A 23,004-nucleotide genomic window follows, 5' to 3' on the forward strand; every position below is an offset into this window, starting at 1 on the left:
CCACACAGATGAAAAGTGTTGCATTATTATTACAGGGCAGAAGTTGGCTCATTATTAAACAAGTTTGAGGAGCCTTGCAGACTCAAATGTGCTTTCAGAAACCAATCATTATGGAAACAAGGTCGTTATTTTTTCATTTCAAATCAGACACATTTCTCAATAGCGTGAGAAGGTGCAATATGAATGCAAGTCTGTCTTGTTCTTTCAATATTGTTGCTATCTTGGTTGATTTATTTTCGTTTTGTTTCACTTCCCACCTATCTTGGAGAATTGGGCAGCTTTTATACTCGATATGCTGTACCCCTTCCCTTCCACCAATTCTGCAAAGAAGGATTTCAATGACCAGACAACAGTCTAGCTGTCATTAAATATCTTCTTATTATATCCATTGCCTGATTGTATTGATTGACTTTCAATATCTGTTTCTCTTTACTGTTGTTTGATTGAACATTCAATGAAGAAAATTAAATGTTATTCCTGTCCTCATGCAGTGGTGTAAATGCAGTGTAAACCACAGCACTGAATACTAATTTACAGATTGCTCCAATTTTCTTCAAACTTATATCACAGAAATTCTTTTGGCCAGCTATGCCATTGCTCACTCTGCGAAAGGTCTACCCAATTAGCATCAATCAATCTCATTTTCATCATTTCACCATTTCCCTACAGTACTTTTCTTCCTTGTGTATAAAGCTGATTTACTTCTGAAAGTTGATATAACTGCACTAAATCAATTTAGGATATTAGGCTTGGTGTGGATGAGTTGACTGAATGGTCTGTTTCCATGCTGTATAACTCTATGACTCTAAGTGTGCTGTAACTTCGATCTTTATCTTCGTTTCTGACCTGCAAGCCCACATTGACTAACCAATTGTCTCCTCTCCAGCCTGCTCTCCCTTCCCGCTTGAATGATTATTCCCTTCTGATCTGTTCCTGATCGATGACTAGTCCACTGTCTGCCCCCTCCAAACCCGACCCATGCTCCAATACTAACTGACCAATTGCCCCGGCTCTATCCACCTCTCATACTGACTGACTTATTGTGTCTTATTCTATCTAGTGCTCTCTCACTAACTGACTGAATGTCCTTCCTACTGACCAGTCCTTTCTCATTGACTTGATTGTCTTTCTCTGACTCATCCTTTCTCACAAACTGACTGACTAAATATTTCCTTTATCTTACCGTCTCCCATACTCACCGACTGTGCCCATCTAACATGTTCTACCTCATTGACATATTATTCCCTTAGTGTCCTATTGTTCTGCAGACGGACCCATTGCCCCCTCCCTAATGAATTCCTGCCACTGACTGACCTTCTCTGCACGCTGAATTTTCCAGATGATAAATTACTACATGCACACAAATGAACATGGTAAGCTGCAGCATCACTGTAATGGCAAACCTTACATCTCTGCTTCAACTAATTGCATAAATTGACCACCGCAGAGCAAAATTACAATATCCTGCAAAATTTGGTTGGCGCACAGGGAGATGTAATGACTATTATCTCCCCCACCACCACCTCCCACCAATTCCCCATTCTGCCAAACACACTATTTTGCTTCCTGCTATAATACGATCCATAGAGGCCAATAGCATCTGGTGTCTTGCCAGCATCTTATTTTTTAATCTTCTTTCAGCTGTTGACTAAACATGCAAGCTCTAAAAGATGTTCAGTACTTGAAAGTTAATCTGAGATAATCAACATCTATGTGAATGTAGTTATTTTGTATAAGCCATTACAGCATGCAAAGGTGGAGACTCTAGCTAGTGTGTTCTCCTCGTACTTCCCAAAGATGCTGAAATAAAGGGTGGATTCTTCTTCAAGCATCAGGGGTCGATTCAACTATCTAGTGAACCAGCAAGACAGTGGCACTCCGTCCTCCACGTAACGCCTGCCGAACCATAAGCCATTCAAGCAGTGGCAAGGGCATGGACCAGCTCCCCAGGCACAGAGTTTCCTGCCAAGTGAGAGCTGTTCAGAGACTGACAGCTCCTGTACACAGCAATGCATGAAGGAGACTGCTGCTGGAAGAGTACTCCTGTATCACAGACAATCCAGTACTAAGCTAAGTGCAGTAGGATAAGGTGCTTCAGGAGAGGGGAGTCAGGGAGGTTAGGTGCAGGAGCAAGGGGCTAGCTCCCCAGAGTCTACCTATTGCTCAATGCCCAGTTGCTCCAACACTGTGTTTATCAAGGGACCCGTCTCAGATAGTAGCAATCAGGAATGTCTGCAGCTAGGTTAACCCTAGCAGAGGCAGGCTAAGAGCCTTAGGCAATCATAATTGGTCATTTTGGAGCCTTTATTCACAGTGTGGCATGAAGGACATGCCTGACTGCCCATGCCATAGTTCTGCCATGGCTGGAATTTGGTGGCGTCTAGTTACCATACCTAATGGACTGCTATATCTGCCTCAACACTCATTAAGGAGGAGAAAGTGAGGACTGCAGATGCTGGAGATCAGAACTGAAAATGTGTTGCTGGAAAAGCGCAGCAGCTCAGGCAGCATCCAAGGAGCAGGGTTCCTGAAGAAGGGCTCATGCCTGAAGTGTCAATTCTCCTGCTCTTTGGATGCTGCCTGACCTGCGCTTTTCCAGCAACACATTTTCAGCTCAACACTCATTACCATGGACAGAATTATATTCCACTTCAAGTTTTCAATCTTATCCACCGTTTTACTGTTTTAGGACAAGTTGAACTTTGGCCTGTAGCCTGTGGAAGTATAATATTCTGTCATCCAACAAACCAGACAGGTAGTCACGTAACCTGTAATGGTTTTTTAATGTCAGTGTTTTGGTTATTTCCTTGGTTCTTTAAGCATAGTTGAAAGTAGAAATAAGTTATATTCCTTGAAGTGTTACTTTGTTTGGTTTTAGAATTACAGTATACACTGCCCTGTACTTTAGTGTGAGACTACTGCAGAAGTATTTTGATATGGTATTAGCTTGTTTGGACCAATTTTGAAATAAAAAAAGGCATTTGGAAAAGAATTGCACTTAAGACTTGTAAAATTAGGCATATGAATACAATTTTAAAGTATTGAGATGAAAAGTGATGAAAATGCTAATGAACTAAGCACTGAAGCTATTTCCCTATAGATTTATGAGAAGCAATTTGTTCACTGCTCTCAGTAATTAGCAAGCACTTCACCAATTCTGTTTGGATGTCATTGATCCTAATTGTACAGTAGGGATTATTGGCCATTGGCTCGCTCTTCTGATTATGAACACAGATGGCAAAAAGTTCAACACAGGTTATAGACTCTGAAAGCTGCACTGGCAAATTTTTGCCAGACTCCGAGATTAGAAAAAGAAACTACAATCTTAGTTCCTTCGTTAATTTGTGATATTATGTAAATACAAGTAAGAATTGAAGTTAATGACTCTTGCTCTGTAAATAGAATAATATTTTGCTATATTTCCATGAAATGTAAACTAGTCCTCTTTCTGAACGGTCAGAGAAGCGCACAAAAGCAAGATGAGGATAAATTTAACCTCCCACAAAACACACAGGCTATGATCAGGGTGTGGTGGGGCAAGCTGCTATTAAGTGAGTAACTGTGAAAAACCTATGACAGCATCCCATGAGCTTGCTTACCTTTGGTTTCACCATGGCAGCTTTGAGGTTGGCTCGGTACCCTCTCTGAATAGATGGAGTTATTGTTAGAAAATTTGAACACAATTCGGTTACTATGATTTAAGCAACCATCTTTTTTATCCATTCATTCTATCACCCTGCAATCTCTCCTTCTCATGATCTCTCCTGCCATAATGTCCATCAGTCATGAAATCTCATCCCCAAAATCCCTGCTAGTTAACCTAGACTTGTCCCTGACTCAAGGAATTTTCTCTTTGTCTCTGCAATTTCTTATCCTGTCATTTTCAGATCCCATTCCCCCACCTCAATCTTTATATCCCTCCTGGTTGCTGTTCTCTAAGCCTCCCTAGATTAATTTATGATCTCCAGTCACGGGGGCAGTCTACCGTAGTCTGCAACTGCTTACTGTTGGGTTTGAACTCCGCATTTCCAAGCTTCCAATATTACTTTGCATGATCAGATACAAGGCACCAACAGGATTATAAGCACCATGGAATAATTAACATCACTGAATCTAACAAACTATCTATAGCAGCTCCATATTTATAATATTGCTTCTGCAGGTGAAATCTCTAGTTGCATGTGCATTTGCACTTTTGCATCTAAGGGGAATTTAGAACCAAAGTCAGTGTGAATCAAGGTCGAGCTATGCTGTTCTAAATAGACATATATAGAGTAAGATTTCTGCAAAATCATTGCAATAAAATATGATGTATGCACAGTTAACAGCACTTTAATGTTTTATCATGGAAAAATTGCCACATAATTGGTATTCCCAATGGAAATCTCTCTCACATTTTTGGGTAATTGCAAAGAGCAATTAATTGGATTGCCACATGAGTTTCTGAACTTGACTGAACATTTCTTGAATAAAACCTACTTTTCTGAGGACTTTCAGAGAAGTTTTGTTTGCTGAATTTGAATATAATAATTACAATATGATAGTAAGTAAAAATAATAATAAAAATGTAATGGTTTTAATAACTTGATGTATGAGAATATCCCAAACTGCCAGGAGTTACAAAGAAGCTTTAGTGAGATGTAAATTACGGAGGAAGACACAGAAAATTGTGTGTTGTCAAAATACAAAGTCGTCAATGGGATTGGGTTCAAGGACTTCCCACATGAGCCATGCCTTCCAGAATAGGAAAACTCTGAGACAAGGAGGCAGTAAATTTTCTTTGTGGGATCACACGATAAAAGCAGCCTTTCTTGTCCCCCTCTGAAGACGTTCTCTTCAGATCCACCTTAGCCTGATGGGATGACTGCTCATCCTGACCTAACTATGCAGCCTGAACTCAATGGCAATATCTCATCCCATAATCAAATCACTGCAAGAGACCTTTCAGCCAATCATCTCTGTGTCAGCTCTCTATAAGAGGTCCTCAGTTAGTACTACTACCCATACTTTGGATCTGGACTCACATGGAGGCTAGACTGGGCAAAGATGGCAGTTTCCTTCTCTAAAGAACATTAGTGGACCAGATAGATTTTTCCACCAATCAACAGTGGTTTCACAGTAATCATTAAACTCTTAAATCCCACATCAGTATTCATTCCCACATTCTGTGAACTAATAGAAAAAAAAATACTTAGCACTTGTCAGCCCAAACCTGGATGTTATTCCAGTAATGTTGCATTTGGGCATAGAATGCTTCAGGATCTGAAGAGTTGTGAATGGTGCTGAACATTGTGCGAGCATCTCCGATTCTGATGTTGTATTGGAGGGAAGATCATTGATGAAGCAGTTGAAGATGGTTGGGTGAGGACACTGCTCTGAGGAACTCCTGCTGAGATGACTGGCCTCCAACAACCACAACCATCTCCCTATGTGCCAGGTATGACTCCAATTAGTGGAGATTTTGCCCCCAGTTCCCATTGATTCCAGTTTTGCCAGGGGTCCTTGATGCCGCACTCTGTCAAATATAGCCTTGATGTCAAGGGCTGTCACTCTTACCTCATCTGTGGAATTCAGTAATTTTATCCATGTTTGAACCGAAACTGTAATAAAGTCGGGAGGAAAATGATTCCAGCTGAAACCAAAGTGGGCACCAGTGAGCAGGCAGTAGCTAACAAAATGCTGTTTTGCTGTTTGATAGCACTGTTGATGGTACTTTATACAAGGAGAAAGTGAGGTCTGCAGATGCTGGAGATCAAAGTTGAAACTTTATTGCTGGAACAGCACAGCAGGTCAGGCAGCATCCAGGGAACAGGAGATTCGACGTTTCGGGCACAGGCCCTTCTTCAGGAATTCCTGAAGAAGGGCCTGTGCCCGAAACGTCGAATCTCCTGTTCCCTGGATGCTGCCTGACCTGCTGTGCTGTTCCAGCAATAAAGTTTCTACTTTATACAAGCTTATTGAGGATCATGAGAAGACAGATGGGATGGTACTTAGCTGCATTGAATTTCACTTGCTTTTTGTGTACATGCATAGGACATACAGAGCAATTTTCCACATTGTCAGGTAAATGTCAGTGTTGTGGCTTTTGCTTTTAATTGTTTTGTCATGAGTATTTTGTTACAAAATAGAGTGAAAAGTGTTGTATGGTGTTGCCATTCTCCGGCACCATTTTAAAACACGAAAAAATAAACCAAAGTATGGAATATAAAAGCAGAAAGAGGAAGAAATAAAGAATAGGTGTCCAACTTTACAATTCTTCTTGTTAAGTGCTCTGCCGTGGGCCTGCTGGCCAGACACAAGCCCCCTTCACTGGCCGCCACTGGAATAAATGTTGCCCGCTCTTCAGCACCATCTTGCCTCCATGATACCCTTTGTTACTGTGAGTCCTCAGTTGACCTCGTCACTGCAGGTGACACCAATTGCACTGGCGGTCCAAACCTGACCCTGCCGCCGCCATGACTCCACTTCGGGCCCATCTCACCAATGCAGCTACAGCTGGTGCCACTGGATCCCAACCCAGACCTAAACTCACCTCCACCACCACCTCCCTAATCTGCGCTGGACATGGATGCTGCTGGGAACCCAAACTCTTCTCTAATGCAGGGTTCACTCGAGGCTATGTTAGGCCCACCTGCAATCACTCCAGCCAAATTGCTGAACCAAGCAAACACCAAAATATACTAGAGAAACTAAAGAGCCATACTGGAGTTGAACCATCTGTTTCTCTTTCTCCCAAGTGCTGCCAGACCTGCTGAGTTTCTTCAGCATTTTTAATCTTCCTTTAATATTTCCAGTATTTTGCTTCTATTTTGGCTGTCCTGCTTGGCCAGGGGCATGGTAACCGCTGGAACACAAGTTTATTGCTGGAATGTTGTCAGGGCCCATATCCTTTCCAGTATCCAATGCTTCCAACAGTCTCTTAATATCACATGGAGTGAACTAAATTGGCTGAAGACTATAATCTGTGATACTGGAGACCTCTGATGGAGGCCACCTTGAATCATCCACATAGCAATGCTAGCTGGATGTTGTTGTGCATGCTTCAGTCTTATCTTTTGCACGTGCTTGTGTCCCCTATCGTTGAGGATGGGAATGTTTGTAGACCCTCGTTCTACAATGTTCCAATGAGTTGTTTAAAGGTCCACCATCATTCAAGACTGGGTGCGGCAGGACTGCAGGCTTAGATCTGATCCTTTGGTTGTGGGATCACTTAGCTCTGTCTATCACTTACTCCTTATTCTGTTGGCATGGTAGTAGTCCTGTTTGGTAGCTTCACCAGGTTGACACCCCATTTTTAGATATGCTCTTCCTGCACTCTTTATTTAACCAGAGTTTATCCTTTGGCTTGATGATAATGGTTGAGTATGGGATATGGTCGGCCTTTAGGTTGGAGTATGATTCTGCTGCTGCTGATGGCCCACAGCACCTCATGGATGCCCGGTCTTGAGTTGCTAAGATCCATTTGAAGTCTGTTGTCTTTTGTACTGTATTAGAGGTGTAATTCATGACAGGTATTCTCAAAGTGAAGATGGGACTTTGTCTCCAAAAGGACCATTCGGTGATTACTCTGACCAACATTGTCATGGACGGATGCATCTGCAACAGGCAAATTAGTGAGGATGAGGACAAGTATGTTTTTACTTCTTGGTGATTCCCTCACCACCTGCTATGGACCTGGTCTAGCTGCAGTGGCCTTCAGGACCTGACTAGTTCAGTCAGTAGTGCTGCTGCCCAACCATTCTTGTTGGTGGACATTGAGGTCTTTTGGCACAGGTCATACCCTTGGATGGTGATGGTATTATTTGAGACATTTCTAGATTGTTTTATTAAACTGAAAATCCACTATTCAAAGCCAAGTCCCCAGAATATTGCCATGGTCACAGGATTATGAGTCCAGCAACAATATTATGAGGCTATCACCTCTTCATGATTCTTTGGGAAATGAAGAGAAACATTTCTGCTTCTCCTCTCTGTAAAAGACACCTATCTTTTCCCCAAAGCTGCACTCGCCTTGCAAAAAGCCATACATGTTATGTTTATTTTAGCCTATTTTTCTAATCAACCTGTTCAGAGACTTTATTACACACCTCTAGAGCGGGTGGGACTTGAACCCAGGCCTCCTGATCCAGGGGTAGGGACACTACCATTGTGCTGCATGAGGGCTGAGATGCTGCCTGTCTCATTAACATGTTTAAAATGCCAGTAGCGTGTTTAGAAAGCCTCATGATAAGATATAGTACTGGAGCCAATTTATACAACCTTTTATTATTACATAGAAATGCACTTCAAGCATGCACCTTCTAACCTGCTACCAGTTTCAATCTGTCAAATTATAGACAAGTGAAGTGAATCCTGAGCCCAGCAGTGGTACACAGAGAAATGCCATTGTTCCACCTTTGCAAAATCAGAGCTTTTCTGCTTTCTGCTGCACTTTACAATTTTTCCTGATTATAACATCCAAACCTCTGCCTCATCCCCCCATCCACCTATCCAATCCCATAAACTCACCATCTTAAAAATCATTCAAATGTTACTCATAAGTCAGATATTAGGTTACCTCATTTAATGCAATTGAAGTCACAGCCAGAGCTTCTCCTATTTCACTATCTATACCAACATGAGTTAAAAATCACACAACACCGGATTATAATCCAACGGGTTTAATTGGAAGCACTAGCTTTTGAAGCGCTGCTCAAACCACCTGATGAAGGAGCAGTGCTCTGAAAGCTAGTGTGCTTCCAATTAAACCTGTTGGACTATAACCTGGTGTTGTGTGATTTTTTAACTTTGTACACCCCAGTCCAACACCGGCATCTCCAAATCATGTATACCAACATGAGTGTGACAGCTTATACCTAATGTTTCATTTGTGTGCAGATTATTTTAGATGATGATAATCTCTTGCTCTGAAGGAGAGCACTAATCTATGTCAAGTGATGAGTGTCAATACCTTGACTGGTAGCAGGTAGCTAGATCAAATCTCAAATTTAGACTGAAGTATAAGACCTCAGATGGGATGATAACTTTGGTGATGCAGTGATTGGCTTCAGCCTCCTGAATCTGGGATCAACATTCAAGCTGGATTCCCATGTGTGATCATTAGCTAATATTAAGACTGGAAGTGTGCTCATGTGAATGCTGGATGAAGACATCTTGGGTATGGTTATACTTCCACTAATGACTGAATAATCTGTGATCTCCATCCATGCCCAAATATTAATTCAGTTGTATGAATTGTTGGATGACAAATGGCATCGTTAAAACAGTAAGAAGCTGGTACCTTTGCATTAGGAGGTTAGAACATTGGAAAAATAATGAGGAAAAGAAGTAGCCAAATGATTTAACATGTTTTTGAAACAGAAAACATCACTATGATGACTTAAATTCAAGTTTAGCATTGCTGAATTTTTGTATGTATGAAAAGGTAATGTCTGGTATATTGTGCTGTATTTGTTTTATTTTAAATTTGTTCTATTCCTTTAGGCTGCTCAGAGCCTCTGGGGATGAAGTCAGGACAAATCCAGGATTATCAGATTACGGCTTCCAACATCTTTCGGACCCTAAACATGGATATGTTTACGTGGGAACCTAGTAAAGCCCGTCTGGATAAACAAGGGAAGATTAATGCTTGGACATCAGGCCGCAGTGATCAGTCACAGTGGCTACAGGTATTCATTTAATTTTGAAACTGTGAATCTTTTATTACCTGTGCACTTGCTGTGTCTCTGCTGCCAATTAATATATTCAAAGGAGGCCCTAGTTTAAAATAAATCCAACTGGAACCTGCTAATAAATTTCTTGCTCCTAGAATTTAGAAAATGTAGTTTAATAAAAATCTGCAGCCAGATTTTGAAGTTCACAATTTGTTATCTCATGTAACACTCTATCTCTTCTTTAAGTGGAAACCATAATCCCATGACTGAATTGAATGCCCTTTATTTATTTATTTATTTATTTATTTATGTACGCTCTTCGAATTCAAAACAGTTCAACGGTGAAATGCTGATTTATTCTTTTGGAGTGATGGCAAAAGTCAGTGAGCATTCCATTTTATCATTTTACATGGAATTTACAAGATCGAAGCAGTTCATTGTGCATTCATCTGGTTCATGGCTTGCTGTATAAAAAACAGAATTCTGCAGCTCTTTTATCCCTGAATCTTTCAAATTTAAATTTATAACATCCATGTCTTCTCAACCATTCAAAACCATCAATTTTGTCCAGTCCCTGAAATCCCTTCATAATTTAGAAACTGCTATCAAATTGCATCATGCTTTTCCCTGTTCTAATGAAAACAATATCAAATCTTCAAACCTTTTGTTATGTGATATCCTCATACCAGGCTATACCTCAGTGGATGTGCACCTAATGTTGCCTAATCCTTCAACATTCATCCATCACAGAGCCCAGAACTGTGAAGGGTACTCTAATTGTACTCTGAGTAAGGTTTAGGACAAATTTACTATTAATTTCAACTTCCATATTTGTACCTTTCGCCGCAGAAGCAATTCCATGACTTTTTTGTTGTCTTATCTGCCTGAGGTACTTCCTTTTATGTCTTGTGAACCTACAAGTTCCTGGGATTTTCTGCAATATGACCTCTCCCATCCAAAGGTAATTATTATTTTTGATTTACCAAACTACCTCACACCACACAAACTGGCATTGCATCATAGTCGGGTCCGCAGTGGCCGACCGGACCTCTCAGTCACTGCTCACTTCAATTCCCCCAACGACTCCCTTTCCAACATGACCATCCTTGACCTCCTCCATTGCCATAACAAACCACGCTTCTACTGGAGGAACAACACCTTATTTTCTGCCTGGGCACCCTACAGCCCAGAAGACTCAACATTGAGTTCTCCAGTTTCAAATACCCTCCCTCCCCATCCCCTGACTCCCTTCCCAGCCCCTCCCCATCCCTTCCACTGCTCCCTGCCCCAACCCAGATTCATTCCCCACCATTGACCAAGAAAGTTGTACCCTGTACCTGTCTTCTCCTATGCCCACTTCACCACCCTGCCCCACCTCCCTCTTTATCTGCAGCTGCCACCACACCCACCCCCAGACCTGAAGAAGGGTTACACCCAAAACATTGACTTCTCCACCTCCTGATGTTGCCTGGCTTGCTGTGTTCTTCCAGCCTCCTGCCTCCCTGCATTTAATTGCATGTTATCAGGTTTGTTTTGCCTTTTGTTGACCACCTCATTAGTATTTTTTGATTGTTGGACTTAATTATATGTTTTTTGGATTTGTTTTTGGGTAAGCTCCTACTCCTTCTCACCCTCCATTTAATCATTGAATTCAGTGAACAGAAGGCATCCTGGACTAGATCTGTCTAATATTGTACTGTCTGCTTCCAGCAAATGGGTACCTTCATCTCTCAGGAGAAAGTGAGGACTGCAGATGCTGGAGATCAGAGCTGAAAATGTGTTGCTGGAAAAGCGCAGCAGGTCAGGCAGCATCCAAGGAGCAGGAGAATCAACGTTTCGGGCATGAGCCCTTCTTCAGGCCCGAAACGTTGATTCTCCTGCTGCTTGGATGCTGCCTGACCTGCTGCGCTTTTCCAGCAACACATTTTCAGCTCAACCTTCATCTCTCACTCTGTTTTAAATTTCTAACCAGTTTTTCATTCAACTTGCTAATTTTCCTAAAATTGCATATTCCATAATCTTCAACAATAGTCCCCTGCCTGATATTTTATCATAGTCTAGGCGCAATCCCCCAACTGCCATATCTATAATTTCCTCAAAAACATTTACAGGGTTTGTGAAGTACAATATTCCTTCCTCTTTAAAATCCATGTTGTTGCCTACTAATTAATTATCTCTTCCTTTAGAGTGTAATTAGTCTTTCCAAAATGTTCAGTCCCCCAAAATAGCCAAACTGAACTGTGTATTTATTGTGTTGTGTGAAAACTGGTAACAGATTTGACAAGAACTCCAAAATAATGGTAATTGTTTAAGCACTCCCAACTGGCAGGTAATTGGTGAGGTTGGGTTGGTTACTCACCAATTTAATTCTCCAATAGAACGTAGAACATAGAACATTACAGCGCAGTACAGGCCCTTCGGCCCTCGATGTTGCGCCGCCCTGTCATATTAATCTGCCCATCTTACCTACATTATTCCATGTACGTCCATTTGCTTGTCCAATGATGATTTAAATGCACTTAAACTTGACGAATCTACTACCGATGCAGGCAAAGCATTCCACAACCTTACTACTCTCTGAGTAAAGAAACTACCTCTGACATCTGTCTTATACCTATCTCCCCTCACTTTAAAGTTGTGTCCCGTCGTGTTTGCCCCGTTCCTATACTTAGAAAAAGGCTCTCCATGTCCACCCTATCTAACGCTCTGATTATCTTGTATGTCTCTATTAAGTCACCTCTCAACCTTCTTCTCTCTAACGAGAACAGCCTCAAGGCCCTCAGCCTTTCCTCATAAGACATTCCTTCCATACCAAGCAACATCCTAGTAAATCTCCTCTGCACCCTTTCCACATCCTCCTTATAATGCAGTGACCAGAACTGTACACAATACTCCAAGTGTGGCCATACCAGAGTTTTGTACAGCTGCAGCATAACGTCCTGGTTCCAGAACTCAATCCCTCTATTAACAAAGGCCAAAACACTGTATGCCTTCTTAACAACTCTGTCAATCTGGGTAGCAACTTTCAGGGATCTGTGCACATGGACACCGAGATCGCTCTGCTCATCTGCACTCCCAAGAATCCTACCATTAGCCCAGTACTTTGCATTCCGATTACTCCGGCCAAAGTGTATCACCTCATACTTGTCCACATTAAACTCCATTTGCCACCTCTCAGCCCAGCTCTGCATCGTATCTATGTCTCTCTGCAACCTACTATATCCTTCGTCACTGTCCACAACTCCACCGACCTTAGTGTCATCTGCAAATTTAGTGACCCACCCTTCTACGCCCTCATCCAGGTCATTTATAAAAATGACGAACAGCAGTGGACCCAACACCGACCCTTGCGGTACGCCGCTAGTAGCTGGACACCAAGATGAACATGTTCCATCAATTACAACCCTCTGTTTTCTTTCAGCAAGCCAATTACTGATCCAATCTCCTTGTATTATTGTCTTAGTCATGTTCTAATATTTGATGGTACACTTTAGAATATCATTTGCTGCTTGCAGTTTCTATATGCCTAGATGCATTGACACCCAAACTTGCAATGCTTTTAATCCCATTACCAGGAATTTAATGATTAATAATGATGCTTACACACACAAAGCACATTTTTATAGAAAAGTATAAAAGTAAGATAGCGCAGGCAAGACCCAGCAGAATGAACATTTTATATCTGGGTAAAAGCCTATTAAAAATATCTGTTTAATCAGTTCCCAAGGTAATTCTTTGTCACATATTGCTGAAATAAACAGCTGGGAGACTTCAGTGGGTTTAAAGAGCAGTGTTGGAAGTAGTTTTATTGGCTAAGAATGAGGAGAAAAATAATAGTTGACTCAAATTATCAAGAATGCTGTATTTGTTTTTCAGGCCACATCTAAAACTTGACATAGATTCCAAACTGAAAAGACTAAAAGTAAAATGAGTGCCACAAGTAAAATAGTATCAATTAGTGGAAATTGAAAAAGGCATGATGTTAATTCCATGGATTTTCATGCACACCTCCTGGTGATCACACACCAGATGGACCTTCAAGGAGACGAGGAACCTCTGATGGTCCAGCACACCAGAATCATAATTGCCCACATGGGTGCAGTATGTAATAGCCCAGACCTGGGCAAATCTTGCCAGGGAGGCAAAGCATACAACCCTCCAGGTTTGACTAGCAGCATCAGTCTTATAGTGGTGCCCTCCCAAGTAAAGCATCTGTCATCTCGCTGATGCAGTAATTTGCCTGAGGATTCTATTGTTCCGCAGTTGTCAGCAGCTGAGCTCTTGGATGAACGAGATGCAAAAACAGTTAAGCGTCATGATCATCTTGATCTTTATGGGCACCTGCTCCTGATGGCTTTACATCATCTTCATGGGGATACAGAGGTCGGTGATCATTTGAGCCAACAGGGCTGCACTTGTCATCACTGCTGCTCTCAGAATTCCAGGAAAGTGACCCTTGGCCTGTAGATTCTGTGCAGAGGTTACTGCTGCCTTCTAGTTGCTGTCTTTTAGTCTCTGTTGCGTTCAGATGCCTTTCGCTGTGTTGCCTGCAGCAATTGCAGTGGCAATTCTTGATATAATAGCCTCAGATCCTATTCAGTGGTCCACCAATCTTTGCAAATTTGTGGACCCCAGGCAAAAGCATCAATGGCCCCAAGTCTCCTTGTGAAAGTGGTTCCAAGTTGTCACACCCAAAGAAAATCAGGATTATTTGCCTCGAGGACCTGCACTTGGCAGCACCAGTCATTGGTATAGCTGACCTGAGGATATCTGCTTTACACTGGTGATTTCATGTTGGCTTCAGTTCTCAATGACTTCCCATTCTACACCTTCCCCCTCTAAACTGTCAAAATGATGACACAGTATCTAACCGTTTCCCGTTTTACTACACTGTGGGAGGCACGGTGGCACAGTGGTTAGCACTGCTGCCTCACAGCGCCAGAGACCTGGGTTCAATTCCCGCCTCAGGTGACTGTGGAGTTTGCACATTCTCCCCGTGTCTGCGTGGGTTTCCTCCGGGTGCTCTGGTTTCCTCCCACAGTCCAAAGATGTGCAGGTTAGGTGAATTGGCCATGCTAAATTGCCTGTAGTGTTAGGTAAGGGGTAAATGTAGGGGTATGGGTGGGTTGCGCTTCGGCGGGTTGGTGTGGACTTGTTGGGCCAAAGGGCCTGTTTCCACACTGTAAGCAATCTAATCTAAATATCGGCAAAATATTTCCCTTTAATTGAGCTTAAAGCTCAAGTTTAGTCTTTCTCAATGTCTCTTGCAGTCCTATGTGTGAAGTAACTAAGTGTAAGTTTGACAGTTAAATTTTGAAACATAGATCCTGAAAAGACTGCAATGAAATAAGAGGGAAAAAGATGTTAAAAACAAAGCTAACACAAGGGACATACGAACATGGATGATGTTAGGAAAAAATCTGTGATGCACATTTGAAACATTCTTGCACAGGTACAGTTCCTGATTGCACAGGGTAGTTATTTTTTACCTGACATAACTATAGATAAAATCAAAATGAACCTTGCAATGTTGATGTTCCAGAATTATAAGTATTGTTCATTCTTAGGAAGGAAACAGCATCCCCGTGGAAATGAAGACTTTTCCAAGTTTTGTCTCAACTCACTTGTGTCCTTTGAAGTCTGTATAGGATATCATATTCCCTGCTATTGACCACACTCCCCTATCTGTCCCTTACAAAATTTTCAGTAAGAAGTCCACCAGCAGTTGCATGGTAGCCATTTACAGGTGAATTGTCTCAGGGCAGGATTTATGTCCCAATTTGGGAAGATTCCAGCCTGAGAGTGTGGCCAACCATTTAGATTAGTCGGCAGCTCTTTTGTCCCAGTATTTGCAGGCTCGAGTGTTGGTCATTTCTGGGCCTCCCCAAAACAAATGCAGTGGTATCAATAAGACTGACTGACTGACCTGGGTTAGGTTTGAGAGGCCCAGGGGATAGTTAAACAAATGGTATGGTCTTGGGGGGAAGTGTGTTTCCAATGAGCATCAGGAACGCTTCAAGGAGGGTACAATCCTTTGCCCAACAGCAAGCTGCCTAGTAAAAGTAAAGAGAGGTGATGGCGTAGTGATATTATCATTGGACTGTTGATCTGAAGATGTCAGCTCAAATCCCACTATGGCTGATGTGGAATTTGAATTCGATAAAAATTAAGAGTCTAATGATGACCTTGAACCTATTGTTGATTGTCAGGGAAAAAGTGTACCACATGGTTCACTAATGTGCTCGCTTTATGGAAGCAAACAGTCATCAGTGATGAAATAGGCTGAGGCACGTAAGGAGACCATTACTTGACTGCTTACGGGCCTCAATAGACTCAAAGGTGAGCAAGCTGTCTTTCCTCCCCCCAATCCCCAACTTTCACAGTGGGAAACCAGTCTGGGTCAGGCAGGCAAGCCACACATTGCATTTTTACAAACTACTCCATTGTCAAGCATGTTGTCAGGGGAATGTAACATTCAACATGTCGGCCTATGTTTTCTTGTGCATTTTTCAGACCTGCCTTAATTTCTGATAAAAAATAACAATGGTCCATTCCAGTGAGAACAGTAAACAAAATCAGTATTTTTAATTTGCCTGAAAGGCTGATCGATTTGGTAACAGTGAAACAACAGAGTGTATTCTTTGAAACCCAATATATGGCACAGTGGTTAGCACTGCTGCCTCACAGCACCAGGGGTCTGGGTTCACTTCTAGCATTGGGCGACTGTGTGGATTTTGCACATTTTCCCTGCATCTGCGTAGGTTTCCTTCGGGTGCTCCATTTTCCTCCCACAATCTAAAGATGTGCAGGTTAGGTGAATTGGCCATGCTAAATTGCCCATAGTGTTCAGGGATATATAGGTCAGGTGCATGAGTCAGGGATAAATATAGGGGAATGGGTCTGGGTGGGATACTCTTTGGAGGGTTGGTATGGACCTGTTGGGCCAAATGGCCTGTTTCCACACAGTAGGGATTCTAATTCTAATTCTGAACAAGGTAGTGTCTTTGATATTCCTGCCATGATGAGTTGGTTATAGGGGTGTTTAATCAAGGGACAGATGGGGATTGTCCTACTTTCCCATCTCTATCCTGATTAAGTCTGCTGTGGATGGTCTTCTCACTCAAGAGACAATAGACAATAGGTGCAGGAGTAGGCCATTCTGCCCTTCAAGCCTGCACCACCATTCAATATGATCATGGCTGATCATCCTTAATCAGTATCCTGTTCCTGCCTTATCTCCATAACCCTTGATTCCACTATCCTTGAGAGCTCTATCCAACTCTTTCTTAAATGAATCCAGAGACTGGGCCTCTACTGCCCTCTGGGGCAGAGCATTCCACACAGCCACCACTCTCTGGGTGAAGAAGTTTCTCCTCATCTCTGTCCTAAATGGTCTACCCCATATTTTTAAGCTGTGTCCTCTGGTTCGGCACTCACCCATCAGCGGAAACATGTTTCCTGCCTCCCTTAAGTGGTCAATTAATAGCATCATGCTTTCTCCACTGATGGTAATCCAGCAGAGATGAAGGCTCTTGGTTTGGAAGAAACATGACACATGAAACTGGCAAATTCATTTCCAAGCTCCCGGGGAGGGGTTCCTCATTTAAAGGAACTCAGTTCCTGATTGAGGGAATGAGAAGGAAGCCAGATTACTGAAAGACAGGCTCCTGACCTTGCTGCTAACTTTTGCACCATCCCCTCCCTGCCCCCATGATGCACAGTCTCCAATGAGTGTGATACCAGCAGCAGCCACTGCTTTGCCAGTGTCACTGCGATTCAGCGAACTTCCAGCCTTTGATTGGATGGCAGCTCTTGCCAGGCAGGGCTTGGCCTTGAGGTAAGGCCCACTTCTGACTTGTTAAGTCTTTGTGTGGCACGAGATGCAGTGGACCTTCTTGAAAACAAGAACATGGGGATCTCACTGGTTCTGCCCTTCCCTCCTGAAACCCCATCACCTCGGCAAGTTTCTGCCAATGTGTGTGAGGTAGACTTGCAGAGCTTTTGGTCAAAGTGAACTGCAGGCTGTCATACATTGCTCTGATTTATAAGTGTTGATTTCTATTGTGTGTATAACCTCTTATCGGTTACCTTATCAAATAGAAACATAGGTTTTGTCATTGCATATATTTTTTAAAAACTGCATGTAACTGACCTTCCTAAGATCAGTGCAAAGTCAAAGATTTTGCTTTTTTTCCCTCTGTTTGAATAAGCAAAGAGGTAGCAGTTGCTTTGTTTACAAGAAAAATAATTGCCTGGTATTAGCAGCCCTGTAGATTTAAAACTTGGCAGGTGGGCTGAAGCTCCACATCATTAAAATATCTGCTAACTATTTATTAGGTTAATTAAACAGATGATTGACCACAGTGTGGAAACATTCTGATATCTGAATTCTTGGACCTCAGAGATTCCAAGACATTCCAGGAAGCTAATTGGTCAGGGATGAACAATGTGGGATGTGAAGGTAGAACACTTTTTTGTTGTCTTTTCAGAAAGGGAACAATCAATGAATAATTTTGTAATAACTTGCCACCGGAGATGAAATTGCATCGGTAAAACTCACATTAGGTCAAGTTGAACATATTAGTGTAAGATAATTTGAATGGTGGACAGTTTCACTTGAACTATTTTTATTTGATCTTAATTTATGAAACCAATTTGATCAGCAAGCCCACACCTCCTTTCATTTTCCTCCTTCTCTCCCCATGTTCCAATCCAGTGTCATTGGTGACAGTATCTCACTCAAAAATTGCATTTCTTGTACTTGTGTGTGCTTGATCATTTTGAACAATGATCCTTTTATCTTAGCTGAACTCAGATTTCTCCAGTTTCCTCATTTCCCCTCCCCCCACCTTGTCTCAGTCAAATCCCTCGAACTCAGCACCGCCTTCCTAACCTGCAATCATCTTCCTGACCTCTCCGCCCCCACCCCACTCCGGCCTATCACCCTCACCTTGACCTCCCTCCACCTATCGCATTTCCAAAGCCCCTCCCCCAAGTCCCTCCTCACTACCTTTTATCTTAGCCTGCTGGACACACTTGCCTCATTCCTGAAGAAGGGCTTATGCCCGAAACGTCGATTCTCCTGTTCCTTGGATGCTGCCTGACCTGCTGCGCTTTTCCAGCAACACATTTTCAGCTCATTTTGAACAATAGTCATGTTTACAATTTCAACCCTTGCACAAAACTATTGCATTCCTCACAAACGGTAAGTTCTCAGGATAATGCCTGGGGTGATAAATGGTCCCAAATATTTTTATTAGTCTTTGAAATGGGAATATGGGCTTCCAGTAATGAATAAGAAACAAACACTTTCATTTGTATAGCACTTTACAAAACTAACAGACATGATGAAAGCCCAATGAGGTACATTTTAAACCTTTAAACCAATGAGGTACATTTTGAACCTACATTTAAAACTCAGAGTTGCCCATTTAAAACAGCAGACCAAAGATTTTCTGTCAGAGGGTTGTCGAGTCTTTAGAACTTTCCCTGAAAAGGTGATGGAAAGAATGTTAGTTTTGTAAAGAGATAAATGGGAGGGGGGTGGGGCTGGGGGGAAGGTAACTGAGAATGCGATAAGCTGCCTTTAGTACAGTGCTGAAAGTGAGGACTGCAGATGCTGGAGATTACAGTCGAGAGTGTGGTGCTGGAAAAGCATAACAGGTCAGGCAGCATCCAAGGAGCAGGAGAGTTGACGCTTCAGGCAAAAGCTCTTCATCAGGAAGTGCCATGTGATCTTCTACATCAACCCAAGCAGGAAGAAAGGATCTCTGCTTAAAATTTCATCCAAATCATGGCATTTCCAATAATGCCACGCTCCCTCAGGATTGCAATGGAATGTTTGCTTTGATTTTTCTGTTTAAGCTCTGAAATGGAATGTTCTGCCACTGATTGTGAGCTTGAAGGGGCAAAGAATGGAAAATAGAATAAATAAGGGTGTATGGGCCCCACCACTACCTTAGAGGAGGAAGTGAGGACTGCAGATGCTGGAGATCAGAGCTGAAAATGTGTTGCTGGAAAAGCGCAGCAGGTCAGGCAGCATCCAAGGAACAGGAGAATCGACGTTTCGGGCATAAGCCCTTCTTCAGGAATGAAGAAGGGCTTATGCCCGAAACGTCGATTCTCCTGTTCCTTGGATGCTGCCTGACCTGCTGCGCTTTTCCAGCAACACATTTTCAGCCCACCACTACCTTATGCCTGCCAGAATTAAGTTATTGATGAAATTGCCCATGGTCAACTTTCCTGCCTGCTCCTTACCAACAGATGATAAATAAGGACCTTGTCCTGCTTTTGCTGAGGTTCACTCAGTTTTATTTTCCTTTATTCATGCATGGCATATGGACAAAACCAACTTTTATTGGCAAGTAAAACTCTGTTTGAAAACTCTTCCCACACAAGGGACCTGGCTTTGATTCCACCCTTAGTGACTGGTTGTATGGAGTCTGCACATTCTCCCTGTGTCTGCATGGATTTCCTACGCATGCTCCAGTTTCCTCACAAAGTCTAAAGATGTGCAGATTAGATAGATTGGCCATGCTAAGTTGCCCTATAGTGTCGATGAATGTGTGGGTTGGGTGGATTAGATATGGGAAATGGAGGGTAACAGAGATGAGGTGGGTCTGGGTAGGATGCTCTTTGGAAGGTCAGTGTGGATTTGATGGGCTGAATGGCCCTTTTTCACACTGTATGGATTCTGTCATTCTATGATATTCCTAAGGGCATAATGTTTCTCTTAAACATTAATGACCAAGACTTGGGTGGTGCATGAACGTGATTTCAAAAGTGACAGATGATGCAGAACTTGGGACTGCATTGCTGTCTTTACTGGCTGGGCCAGCATTTACTGTCCATTCCTAATTGCTATTGAGAAGCATTGCAGTCCACTTGTCCGAGAGAGATCCATGATGGTGATAGTAAGGAGTATATTTCCAATTCAAGATGCTGAGTGGCTTGGAATTTAGTGTATAGGGAAAACTTCCCATTGGTGCAAAGATTAAGAACTAGACGGGGATAAATTAAGATGATTAGTAAATGAAGGAAGAAATAACAACCCAAAGGAAAAAAACATCTTCAAACAAGGAGTAGTTGGGTTCTGAAATACATTGCCTGAGAGCCTGGTGGAGGCAGGTTCAAGCAAGACATTCAGAATACAGTTGGCTAAATATCGGAACAGAAAATCTACAGTAAACCAAATGATAGTGAGAGTAGTTGTGTTGCTATTGCAGAGGGCTATGTGACTGGCTGAAAAAGCCTCCTCCATATGTTGCAGCATTTCTATGATTCTGTAATGAATTACTGCCGGCTTTTCAACACTACTGACCAAACCTGATATGAATGAGGCAGAAAACCTGACCAGAGAATCAATAAATATATATTTTGCCATTTTTAATTTTTAAAAAGCCAGTCAAATTGATAGTCAGTTCCGAGGACTGTCGTTTTATTCAAGGTGATATGAGTTTCAACTATGCATACAAGACAATGATATAACCTAACAATGTGATCCCTTGCTTGTGTTGTTCCATTTATTTTTCACTAATCACCATAACGTTATGCTTTGGGAATATTAAAAATCATCTGAATACTGCGCCATTTAATTACGTGTTAAAATAGTTTCTAGACAATTACAATAAGAAAACCTAAAATTATATAACTGATCTGTACCAAGCTGTTATTATGATAATCTAATTATTACAAAATTCATTTTACACCAAATTAATCACTACTCAAAATATCCTTATTGCCTGATATTCAGGAAAAATTAAAACATCATGGTGTAATACTATAAAGGCTTACTATTGGCTGACAAAGGAAAAATACATCCTATTATTTGGACTATTTTTTTTAATATGAGCAACCATAACTTGATGCCCACACACAAGGAACCAGATAATGTCTCATAATAAATTATTTCAAAGAAATAGATTTGCTAGAGTACACCTGATCAGGTCCTGCGAATTTATCTATTTATATGCATTTCAAGACATCACCATCTATTTTCCCACATTTTACATCTTCTCCACAGTAAACATTGATGCAAAATACTTGTTTAGTATCTCCCCCATCTCCTGCAGCTCCACATATAGGCCGACTTGCTGATCCTTGAGGGGCCCTATTATCACCCTAGTTACCCTTTTGTCCTTAATGTACTCATAAAAGTCCTTTGGATTCTCCTTAACTCTATTTGCCAAATTTATCTCATGTCCCTTTTTGCCCTCCTGATTTCCTGTAAACATCTGCACCCAATCAGCTTTGGAAAGTTCTTGCCTAATCCCATCAAAATTAGCCTTTCTCCAATTTAGAGCTTCAACTTTTAGATCTAATCTATTCTTTTCCATCACTATTTTAAAACTAATAGAATTATGGTTACTGGCCCCATAGTTCTCCTCCACTGACATCTCAGTGACCTGCCATGCCTTATTTCCTAAGATTAGGTTTTTGGACTGTGGGAGGAAACCAGGAGCGCCCAGAAGAAATCTACACAGACATGGGGAGAATCTGCAAACTCCACACAGTCGCCCAAGGTTGGATTCGAACCCTGGCCACCATGTCACCACATCTGAAATATAGTGCAAAGTATTGTTCATCGTATTAAAGGAAGGATGCAAATGCATTGGAAACACTTCATAGAGATATACTCGACTAATAGCTTGAATGAATGGGTTGTCTTATAAAGAAAGATTAGACAAACTAGACAAGAGTAAGAGGTGAGTTGAATGAACATATAAGACCTGAGCGGTTTTGTTGGGATGCATGTGAAAAGGATATTCCCTTGCATGGGAGAATGTTGAACGAGGGGGTCACTGTTTAAAGTTAAGCCGTCACACATTTACGACAAAGATAAGGACATTTTGGGTCATTGAAACTGCTGTGATTGAAGGAAATAGCATTTTTTAAATGTGCAAATATTTCTGTGAGCTGCAGTTGTGTGAAATCTGTCTCACCACTGTTTTCTACATGGCGAAATTGGTAGCCACCAGATAAAGAGGCAGAACATCTGGCCATCATTTTGGCTAAGATGTGATGCCCTTCTAGTTTTTCACAAATTTAGTCCTGTCAGTTATATTCATTGACATTTACCTATGTAAAGCTGCTACATAACTAGTCTGTAGGATAATTCCCCCACTTCTGACACAAGCTCCTAAGGAGGAACATGAACATTATGTCAATGTTCCCGCTGTTGATCTAAGCCTTATTCTTCGGCAACTGTGGGATGAACGTTGAAAATGCTGGACTGAACCTCAGCAGGTCTGGCAGCATCTGTGGAGAAAGAAGAACAAAATTAAAATTTCAAGCTGAGAAGAGTAGTCATACTGAACTCAAAATGTTAACTTTGTATCTCTCCACAGATGCT

The 23,004-nt window shown here is 41.8% G+C and overlaps 1 protein-coding gene across 5 annotated transcripts in view; it reads left to right on the plus strand.

The window, feature by feature from the left end:
• The window catches only part of edil3b (EGF like and discoidin domains 3b), a 204,969-nt gene that overhangs the window by 160,787 nt on the left and 21,178 nt on the right, over nt 1–23,004 (plus strand). For all 5 annotated transcript variants that reach the window (XM_043708595.2, XM_043708603.2, XM_043708609.2 and 2 more), the window contains one exon: nt 9,484–9,668. In XM_043708595.2, coding sequence (XP_043564530.2) covers nt 9,484–9,668 — 185 coding nt within the window. The remainder of the gene's footprint in view (nt 1–9,483; nt 9,669–23,004) is intronic.

The sequence above is a fragment of the Chiloscyllium plagiosum genome, unplaced genomic scaffold (assembly GCF_037043375.1).
Source record: "Chiloscyllium plagiosum isolate Xiang-an unplaced genomic scaffold, Cpla_swu_hap1 HiC_scaffold_2, whole genome shotgun sequence".
Taxonomy (NCBI): Eukaryota; Metazoa; Chordata; class Chondrichthyes; order Orectolobiformes; family Hemiscylliidae; genus Chiloscyllium; species Chiloscyllium plagiosum.